At 37.3% G+C, this 11,478-nt stretch overlaps 1 protein-coding gene across 7 annotated transcripts; it reads left to right on the top strand.

Annotated features, from left to right (window-relative positions):
• Positions 1–2,190: 2,190 nt before the first annotated feature.
• On the top strand, positions 2,191–11,200 carry LOC117417049 (mitochondrial fission factor-like). 7 transcript variants are annotated; one of them, XM_034028735.3, is made up of 8 exons: positions 2,191–2,774; positions 3,996–4,216; positions 4,355–4,542; positions 4,885–4,973; positions 7,539–7,703; positions 9,090–9,149; positions 9,590–9,674; positions 10,226–11,200. In XM_034028735.3, exons 2-8 carry the CDS (start codon positions 4,000–4,002, stop codon positions 10,355–10,357), a joined length of 936 nt encoding a protein of 311 aa, XP_033884626.1. In that variant the 5' UTR covers positions 2,191–2,774; positions 3,996–3,999; the 3' UTR covers positions 10,358–11,200. The 7 variants fall into 7 exon arrangements, with proteins under 7 accessions (XP_033884626.1, XP_033884625.1, XP_058890469.1 ...); XM_034028734.3 differs by having other exon boundaries at positions 2,192–2,774; positions 9,087–9,149; XM_059034485.1 differs by lacking the exon at positions 2,191–2,774 and adding an exon at positions 2,826–3,118 and having other exon boundaries at positions 9,087–9,149.
• Positions 11,201–11,478: the final 278 nt, after the last annotated feature.

Raw genomic sequence — 11,478 nt, 5'->3', positions numbered from 1 at the left:
CTGGTCGCTCTTCTTGCACTCTTTCTACAGCAGCAATATCCTTTTTGTAACGAGGTGACCAGAACTGAACACAATATTCTAGATGAGGTCTTACTAATGCATTGTAAAGTTTTAACATTACTTCCCTTGATTTAAATTCAACACTTTTCACAATATATCCGAGCATCTTGTTGGCCTTTTTTATAGCTTCCCCACATTGTCTAGATGAAGACATTTCTGAGTCAACATAAACCCCTCGGTATTTTTCATAGATTCCTTCTTCAATTTCAGGATCTTCCATATGATATTTATAATGCACATTTTTATTGCCTGCGTCAGTACCTTACACTTTTCTCTATTAAATGTCATTTGCCATGTGTCTGCCCAGTTCTGAATGCTGTCTAGATCATTTTGAATGACCTTTGCTGCTGCAACAGTGTTTGCCACTCCTCCTATTTTTGTGTTGTCTGCAAATTTAACAAGTTTGCTTACTATACCAGAATCTAAATCAATAATGTGGATTAGGAATAGCAGAGGACCCAATACTGATCCCTGTGGTACACCACTGGTTACCTCGCTCCATTTTGAGGTTTCTCCTATAATCAGTACTTCCTGTTTTCTACATGTTAACCACTCCATGTGCTAATCCATGTGCATGCATTTCCTTGAATCCCTACTGCGTTCAGTTTGAGAATTCATCTTTTATGTGGGACTTTGTCAAAAGCTTTCTGGAAATCTAAATAAACCATATTCAGATCTGTCATCTTTCAACTTAAGTTTTTAAACTTTCAAATCTGTATTGATGTACTTGCACTTGATTCAAATACTATAAACTACTGAATTGGTACTAAAACTGTTTACTTGCACTGTCACATCCTTGCTAGATAACTGATTTCCAGAACTAATGTGAACCAGTATTAATGGTTAATTTTATATTTGGGTCTGGGTAACCAATAAAACTGAAATTAACTAACCTTAGTTCATTGGCCTGCATTATACCTTGGAACTGTTTATAAGCTGAGTGTATAGCACCAAGAAGACTTTTGTACAAACTTATTTATGTATGGAAACATGTTATGAAATGTCTATTAAATATGCTCAATTTGTTGTACTAAGCTGTTTGATTTCATCCCCCCAAAAAGTACAGTCCATTTTATGTGCACCCAACAGATACATTATGAATATATAACATTGGCCAATAATTTATTCACAGATCATTGTACTTCGCATGATTAGCATACCCAAGAAACTAATCAAGAGAGCAAATATATTCAAACACACATTGGAGGCTGATTTAATGATTTAAACACAGTGGTGGATCCAAATGCTCTTCATCTCTTTAATAATGAAACTGGGGTTTCCAAACTTACTAACAATACTTAATAGAATCTAAATACAGTGAAATAAGGATTGCAAACATAAAGGGTTATAAATGTTAGGCTGGTGATAGTAAGATCTGCCCCTTTTTAGTTAATTGTGTTAAAAGGTGAAAACACTTGCACTATACGCACATACTGTAGGTTTACTTACTGTCAATATCTGATCTGTGCCACAAGAAGGCACAAGCAATGCATTTATTGAATCTTGAATGGATTGAAGTACTTAACAATACAGTAGATAAACACAATTAACTCTAGTAGCTTATGCAAGAAATTCCATACAATAGACAGGTTTCCTACACTAAAACGTCCACCATAGCAAACTGCAGGCATATTTGGAGCCATGACATATAATTAAAATGAGGTGTGGTAAACTGTAACACAATTTTATCCCATTATGTTGAAATCTGGATAGAGGAACCTGTATATCTATTTTGAGGCTGAATAACCTGGATCATTTAAGACCCAACTTGACAAAGTTTTGAACTTTTGGGAACCAGACAAGCTTAGATAGATGGGCCGAATTGCTTCCTCTTGTTGGTAAATTCTTATGTATAACACACATCATTATTGCCTATCTGCACATAGTGTACAGCTGGGGTGTCAAACTCCAGTCCTCGAGGGCCGCAGGGTCTTCTGGTTTTCATTCCAAGTTAAGCTCTCAATTAACATAACTTATCTAATTATTTGTTGAATTTGATGGTTTAAAAAATGCACTTGATTCAAGGTACACTACCTATGAAACATTTTGAGGCCTGAAGAGAAGTGTTAAATGTGTCCAATTAATCAAATAATTAGACCAATTATTAGACCCTCCAGGGACTGAGTTTGACACCCCTGGTGTACAGTCATGGTGATATACTTTTACATACTGGCATATTTCTACATTACCTGTCCTACAGCTGGGCTACCTGTAATGCACCTTATTGACAATTAAATGGACTTAGCATCAGAAAGGTAGAAAATGCACATCATGTTTAGCAGGGTTACCTTCACACACTGTGCATCTGCACAGGAAGGGCAGACAAATAGACTAAAATTTAGTTAACTCTGCTGGATTTTTTACAACGACAAACAACACAACCAAAGATATTATAGATTATGCAATTTTAACTGCACTTTATCTCACAGGACTCCGAAAAACTTTTAAAAGCTTTTGGACGGTGCCTCTAGAGGCTCAATCTAGTATTACATACAGCTGCTCAGTTGGGGTTCCTTCCTTTTTCTTCAGCTCCGCCGCTCATCTCATTCCGCGAAAGTAGCGACATTAGGCCAGGGGTCAGTGTCTCCTCTGTTTATTAGCGTTAATATTGGGATGCTGGGCTTCCTGTGTAACAGAAAATATCGTTCCAGGGTTCTGTTCAATCAAAGCAAATACTGAACCCATATTAATTAATCTTCACTGCTTCGCTACGGGTAAGTGGAAGTAAACATTGCATTTGGTCTGGCTCAATGAGTGAGGCCTCGCTCTCTTTACTGGCTACAGCCGCTGTATTGTGTGATTTTTAAAAAATATATATATATATTTTAGTAAACTGAATGGCTGGAGAGCGGTGCGGGGTATTATTCGGGACTGGCGTGAGGCTATTGTAAATCTCGTTGTATTGTAATTGACATCTTTAATTCACGTTCTTCCGTGATCTTGTTTCTACCACTATGGGCCAATCAAGAGAGGCGAGATGAAGATTCAACTGTTGTCACAAATTATTAACATTGCTTTTATAATCTCGTCAAACTATTTATGCACTGTAAACAAGCAGGTAAAATCGAAATTAAGGCAATTGATCACTAATCGTATTTTTCGTAAGGTTTTTTATTGTAATCTAATAGCCTTGTGCTTTATCAGATGTGGAATGCAGCAATTCACATACCTAACGCTCATGATTCGATTTTGTTTTTGATGTGGTTTCACGAGGATCACCCATGACTGCACTTGAACACTAGTTTTCTAAAGCACCCACTTTTGCGTGTCTTCCAGAAACGGTTGTTGCAAAATTAATTGCTTTGGTTGGTATTACTTTGCTGTCTGTAAAGTTTGAGGATCTCCACCCCAGAATTGTGACAATAAAGTAAACATTTCAATTGCATGAGGTTATCTTTTGCCTTATAGAAGTTTGAAGTGTTTTTGTTCAGACCAAATTGATTAACGAAAGGTGAGTTAAAGTAGGCATTGTTCTTTAAGACTTTTTTTTTTTTTCATTTAAGGAAACCTAATTATTTGTTTGCAGTAATACAGAATTACTAGGATATTATCTCTGGACTAGTGGGGTTTGATGCAGTAACCAGCACAGGTACTGCTTCTGTTGAGAATGTCTTCAGGCTGCTTGGTGCCAGCTTGGAGCCTGGCTGGTTCTTAAATTATGTCGGTACATTCAAGTCAAGGTACTATATATTGGCTGCGCTTTTGCGTGCATGCAGGCTATCTGTGAACATGCTGACTTTTAGAAAACGTACACTGTGCAGTCACTGATTACAAGATTACAAGGAGTATCTGTACCTGCTAGTGCTTCAGAACGGTGTCTTGCAAATACCCACCATCCTTTAATTTAACAACAACAATGCAGCGACCCAAACGGTAGTAACATTATGGTAAACGCGATACAAATAATTTCACTTTTAACTTGTTTTTTATTTCAGCCCAATGAACGGAGCAGCATTCCCCTCTCCAACTGCAGAAATGGCAGAAATCAATCGCATCCAGTACGAGATTGACTACACAGCAGGCATTAGCCAGAGCATGAGGATCCCAGAGAAACTCAAAATAGCTTCATCAGGTGGTGAGGCACGCCAGGGCGGTTCAGGGGACACACACTATCGTAATGCCATGATGCAAGTTCCTGAGAGGATTGTAGTGTCAGGTATTTACTTAAAAGTCAAACCTGAATTTATACCAGTACAATTGAATGTTATTCAAGGTAGAATACAGTCTTTTTATATCTGAGCTGTAATGTGCTGTATATGGAGAAGCTTTACAAATCTGTGTTATTTTTTGATAGGTGACCATGAAGATGGCCAGTATTCCAGACCAAGAGATCTTGACCTGATTCAGTCTACTCCCTTAGAATCACTAGCGTTGAAAACACCGCCTCGGGTTCTCACTCTCACTGAGAGACCTTTGGATTTTCTGGATTTGGAGCGATCCGTGACTCAGACCCCTCAGAATGAAGAGGCATGTATTGAGGAGGTAATGCTGTCTTACAGGCTTTCTTGCTTTTGCATTGTTGTTGGGTTTTTGTCGGGAGCATGATGTTTGCATGATCTCTCAAGCTCTCAAGCACACAGCTTCTCTAAAATGGATGACTAGTTTTCAGTTTTTATTCCCAGATGGTAATACCAGCTAATAATGGCCCTGTCATTAAAGTAGATCATTGAAAGAAACCCTATTAATTATATTTTTTTCTCTTTTACTTTTTTTACACACATTTGTCTATTCTTGGCATGCTCTTAATAAGCCTATCTCACGGAATATGCAGGGAGGGGTGTGTGCATCGTGTGCCCCAGTTTCATCTGCTGTCTTTTCCCATAGGTGCGAACTCAGGGTCGCGTGAAGAGGGAACGCTCTATGAGTGAAAACGCTATTCGTCAGAATGGCCAGATGGTCCGAAATGACTCCATGTGAGTAAGGCATCAACGCACCATTCCTCCTTTTAAACCTCGTTATTGTGTCTCTGTTCTTTACTCCTTCTGCTTTTCCTCTGTCTATTCTGTGCTTTCATTAATGTCATTCACAGACCTGGAGTTGGTGAGTTTCTTTGCGGTTGCTTAGTAGTTTGTTGCACTAATGGTTTGCATTTATGCTGTTTTAGCTTTATTTTAGCAACTGTGCATTAGGGTCATTCCAAGCCAACGCAACCAGAAAAGGGGCATTTTGTTGCCTGACCGTCTCAGATTTTGCTAGAAAAATTCACCTGTGGGTTTTCGGGCCTGCTGAGATGCCCCATCGAGCTGTGACCCTGACCAGAAAAATCACCCTGGACTCAACTTAGATGCTACCATCATAAGTAGCACCTCATTTTAATTGTAGTGAATAGGGCTTTTGAGAAAAAAATACCAGGAGCACCTAACTCACTTTTGGCAAGTTGCCAGACGAGGGGTAAGTGACGAGTTTTATTCGAACTTCAGCCCAACACTTTACCGTGTAGGGGATGCAGGTCCTAAAATGTTAGTGTTGCTGTAAGAACCTTACGGACCACTCTTCCAAATTTTGTGAAACACTTTTGATTTCAAGGCCCCCCCATGCTGGTCATTAACCCCATTTGAAATATCACATTTTTGGTATTTCTACCAAGTTTAGGCCGAAACAACGCCCATGGGGGGTGCTCCAAAAAGTCACCCAAAGATATTTTTGGATAGATGTTGATGAGATCTACATGAATCAAGCAAAACATTTTGGTATCGTGGATTTTTGAAATTGTATTTGTCATGCATTCAAGCGTTGCTTATGGCCACTTTGGTGAGGCTAAAGTACCACATAGTCCTAACCGAATTGGTGTTATTCTCCATTGCATTGTCTGGGGTTAGATCTAGAGTAAAAGGTGACAGGGTGTGCTTCCAGTGGCACTAGTTTGGAGCTGAGGGGTTATGAACTTGCGTGTGGAACTCAATTTCTTTGTTACAGTGACACATTGGAAACTACCAAACACCTCACTTAAGTGTGTTTTTAAAAACTACAAACTGATAGAAAACACAAAAAATAGATTACCATGGTAAACTTAAGGAACGTGAGGGGTTAACAGCTTCCGGTGTCACTAGAATTTCACATCTCCTCCTACTGGAATCAAACTAAAAATCTCAGTTCTCGTGACAAGTATATAACTACGCAAAAAGGAAAGGATCTTAAACATCTGCATTGCAATACTTTACAACACGATACGATACACCTCAGTGGAATCAGGAATGCTATATATTTTTCTTTAATAGTTATCAAACACATTGCTTAGTATTTTTTTCCTTTCTCAGAAATGTGGTAAGGAGATTTGGTTAATTCAGCTAAAATGGATATCCCAGGAACTCTAATTGACATACTGCTTTGTTTTTAAATTCAAACTAGTGGTTTACTACTTTGTGGGAAATAAATATAATTTTATTTTGAACTGAATCTGTGTCTATAGAATTGAAATCATAATTATTTTGAAGTCCGTCAAGTTTTTCATTAGTATCGCGATACGTATCGTGGCTCGTGTATCGTGATGTGTATCATATAGTGAACTTGGTGTATCATCTCACACCTAATAACATTTATTTATTTATTTATCAACAGGGAACTATTTGTAATATTTGAAGTAAAAAAAAAGTTTGTTTTGTTGATTAATGGTGCTGGTAAGCATGTAACTTGCTTAGAATTTGCAAGTATAACCATTTTTATTTTATTTATTTAGCAGACGCATTTATCCAAAGCGACTTTCACATGTTAGACTGTAATACAAGGTTACAGTTCAAGAATATAAACTAAAATACAACATAAAGAGACACAACAAGTGTAACAAGAACAACAATAAATACTTCCTTTAACTGTTACCCAATAGTACTGTTTGTGTGTCTTATGATGTGGCAGGAAAACACATTTTTAGCCCTTTTATTTTACTCGTGGAATAACGCAGATTTTTCTTTTTTTTTTTTATTGGAGAATTTCATTACTGCAGAAAACTAGGATCCCTGGTAATTATCAAATAAAAAATTATTGCGGGCGTGAACTGGAACGGGGAGCGAGATTTTCTTCACAATGATTTAAAAAAAATGATTAGCATTTCTGAACTCGGCGGGCCCAAAAACCCTCAGGCAAAATTTGAGACGGTCAGGCAACGGCTCTGGTTGAGTTGGTATGTAATGGCCAATAAGTATGGGAGTCCCTGTTGGTTACAATACTGAACAATTCAATGTTTAGCATTTACCATAAACGAAAAACTGTAAAACTGTTTAAAGGCAATCTGAATGTTTCAGTTTGACTTATTCTGTTGGTTGCGATTGTTCGTGTCAGATTGGATTCTTGGATTCACAGATATTGATCAGCCCTGTAGGGAATTTAATTAGATATTTCACATATGTTTAAATATGAATTAGAAAATGTAAAGCTGAAACTGATTGGCTTGAAAAACTGGATTGTTTACCTTGAGGTATGGGGGTGTGTCTTGCTCTGACTTCCATGTTTTTCCTCTTGCTTGGGTGTGCACACATGGACAGTGTGGCACCGTCTCTCTTGATTCAGCCTCGTCTCTATCCTCCTCTTACTTCTGCGGACGATGGACGAAACCTTTACTCCGCTCGTGGTGTTTTGTCTCTAATCCAGTCCACAACCCGTAGGGCTTACCAACAGGTCATGGAAGTGCTGGATGAAAACCACAGAAGGTGATTGGCTCCTAGAGGCTCCAGCCATGTGTAGTGTGGTGTCCTTTGAACCATAGGGTGGTGTTATACTTGGTGTTGGCTTTTTTTTTCCATTGCATGCATTAAATAATGCAATTCTGTCTTTAATTCAGTAGCGCATTTTTTTGTCCACACTTCACATTTATAAAGTCTGCCTCTATTTGTTTTACTAAGTAATTTGTAATGTATAGTCTATTGAAGGAAAACAATTGTGCATATTTATCAAGTTACACAAAATTGTAAAATGTGGACATGCTTGCTCTGTGTTAATTGAGTGTGCAGTCCTATTTTTAGTTGTACTCTCTTGGTGTGACATGTCCTAGTTATGATTCAAAATGAATACATGTACTACTTGCTATACATTTTTCACTCACAAGACATGCAGCTTGCATCTATTAATACTGAATAGTCATTTTATATAAATATATTATGTAGTTATATTGCTAATTTGATGACTTTGCAATATAATAACATGTATAAGTATCATTAATAAGGTCTGCTCAGATTATTCAAAGACTGCACGATCTATGGTGGGATTGCAGTTTCATTTTGTGCTGCTATGGCATTTTAAACATTGGAAAGTTATTTATCAGGTGGTCTCTTGACATACCACATGAATTTAAGACCTAAAGAATGCATTATTGAGTACAGTGTTCTTTCATATGAAGAAATTATCTGTATGTTCCATAGCCAAGCCTGAACTAAATCTATTTCCTGTAACAATAGGAGATGTGGTGTCCTGACTGTTTATTTGTACTGTGTAAAGGCCTAGCTTCGTATACTGGATATTTGTTTCTAAGAATAATACAGGAGGAGGCTGTGTGGTCCAGTGTTTAAATAAAGGGGCTTGTAACCAGAAGGTCCCCGGTTCAAATCCCACCTCAGCCACTGACTCATTATGTGACCCTGAGCAAATCACTTAATCTCCTTGTGCTCTGTCTTTCGGGTGAGACGTAGTTGTAAGTGACCCTGGAGCTGATGCATAGTTCACACAGCCTAGTCTCTCTAAGTCGCCTTGGATAAAGGCGTCTGCTAAATAAACAAATAATAATAATAATACAGAGCCGTGGGAGTGGTTAATCTTACTACAAGTGATGTATATATTTAAAATTGTTTTAAGTTAAAGAAAATACACAGTTTATCAGAACCCTCTGATTCTTTGCCTTTTTTATTTACAAAAATGAAGGAAGCTTATGTAAGGTCAGATTGTTGTCTTGTGTCCCAGTAAATATAAGGAATTATATTGCATTTGCAATATAATTCAATAGAAGTCACCATACTCTTCCTGTCTCTAGGATTGCTACTTCTGTTTCTTTCTTGTATTTCCTCATTCCTATCCTTGTGTCTCTCACCTACAATCTTCAGTAGACCAGTGTTGCGTGGAGGGTCAGCTTCTGCCACTTCCTCTAACCCTGTGCACGACTCCAGGTAAATGCACAGTGTCATTTCCAGCACTCCGTGACCTTTTGTTTCCTGTTTCACAGCCGCATCATTGTAGGATTAAAGTAGTTCAGTTATCTGTCTGCTTTGGACTAAGGTATCTGTATTAATTGCATCTTTGGTAACATAGGTCAGTGGTCATATTACCCTAATCAGTGTGCTGGCTTGTGATATGTGTGTCTTGTATTTCAATTTAAACAGCTCATTTACTGCTGGCTGTAGCAGACATAGTTTATACTGCAATTTTGAAACCTGGAAACTCAGAATATTTGTAAAAAAAATAAAAAAGACTATCTTAAATACATTTAAGATTATATATGTATATAATCCAAAATGTAAAATCGTCTCAGCCTTGTTAGCTTGTTGGAAGTTATCCTGTCATTCATTAATTTTTAGAATATTGACTTTAATCTTTTGTTTTTCTACAGAAGTGGCCTTTCAGCTTTAGATTCAACATTGGAAGGGACTTCGGATGATTTGACAGTTGTGGATGCTACTTCATTACGAAGACAGGTAGTGAAATCATGTCATTTACTCAAAAGCACGAGCAAACATGTATAAACTTTCCGTGCATAGCGTCAGTAATCGTGCTTTGAAATTGCCATTGGGATTGCATTAAGCAAGTGTCAGAATATAATGTAGGAATAGGGTTATCATGTTACTCCATGTATACTAGGACATTTCAGGCTTTTCAGCTCACACCCCAGTGCATTCTGGTAAGTGTACACATGCTGTGAAAGGTACCTGAGACAGGTAAAACATACCAGAATGGATAGCATTGTGAGTTGAAAAGTCTGAACTGTCCCAGTATACATGGAGTCATATGGTAACCCTATGTAGGAGATTATTTGTATTTCCAATTTGGCAAAAGGTAGTTACAATTGTAATTTAGAATATACGTTTTCACAAAAGACAATACAACATAATCCTGAGTAAAGAAAGAGAAGATCCCTAGCCTACCATCAATGAGAAATGTAGGAGTAAGACTCTACAATTGAAAAGAATTGGAATTCATATAGTATATGTCTGAGACATTAATTAATGTTTTTACATGTTGTTTTCAGATCATTAAACTAAATCGTCGTCTTCAGCACCTAGAAGAAGACAACAAAGAACGCGGCAAAAGGGAAATGGTCATGTACTCCATCACCGTGGCTTTTTGGCTGATCAATAGCTGGATGTGGTTCAGACGCTAGGAGTCTCGCTGCACTTCCAAAAATAAGCAACTTCTTTTAAAAGGCATTTCTTTGTTTTGAAGTGTAAAAGACCTGCAACGTTTATGTTCTTTCCGCACTTGGTCCAAGCACTGGAAAAACTCCAAAAAGTACAAATAGGAATTGTCAGGGCAGAGACATTAAAACTATTTTGTTTTGTATGTATGCAAATATTTTTATTACTATTATTTTATTTTATTTTTTTTTACATTAAGTAACTTCCTAAGGACGTTTAACTAAGCATGCTTTTGGTGTAAATATTCCTAAATTTATTTGCAGATTCTTTTAGTGGTATATAGAATATGTCAACTTGTAAAATAGAAGACACAAATAAGAAAGTAATCAATTCACTAAGACACAAGGACACTGCACTATATGAAAATGTACAAAGCACTTGAATAGTATTTGTGAAGAATATATAATGTTTGAAACTCTTGTGGTTTGTGCTATTGTTATTGTGGGGGATGTTTCAGATGGCTGTGGACCCATTTCTCCCCCTCTGCACTGATTTTATTAATACACTTTAAATATATATAATGATTGCATTTTATGGTTAAAAATAAAGCATTGTATATTATCTCACTGTTTTACATTTCACCACATTGCAGTAAATAGTTGAACCCTTGTGCAGTAGTACCAATATAAAACCACAGGTAATTGTGATGCATGAAATATCAATACCTTTAGACTTGCCCTATGTACTTTAATGTCCATGTTGATTTGTGTTGTATTATTATTTCTTTCACTTTTGCACCCTTGTGTGCTTTTACATGGGAATACAGTGTAAACCTATTTTTCTTTCAATAAATGGTATCTGTAGCTCAATGCGAGTTATTACCTGTGTGTTTGTAACCAGCCCCACTTTGTATACAGTATTGTCATTATTCTTGGATTGCTGCATTACAGAGGTTCAGGCTGGTGACATGGCTCTTGCTGTTTGCGATCTGATGTGTTTGGATATGAGGTTGCCATAGAGAGAAACCCCTACCTTGCAATGCTGCTTCCTATGGAATGGAAAAGAACAAACAAGATATTGGTTTGATTTTCGACTTTTCTGGAGTACAACAGGACAAACCTTATGGAAATTAGTTTAAATCACCTGG

This window comes from Acipenser ruthenus, chromosome 12, assembly GCF_902713425.1.
Source record: "Acipenser ruthenus chromosome 12, fAciRut3.2 maternal haplotype, whole genome shotgun sequence".
NCBI classification, from domain to species: Eukaryota; Metazoa; Chordata; class Actinopteri; order Acipenseriformes; family Acipenseridae; genus Acipenser; species Acipenser ruthenus.
This window is presented reverse-complemented; position numbering and strand designations above follow the sequence as displayed.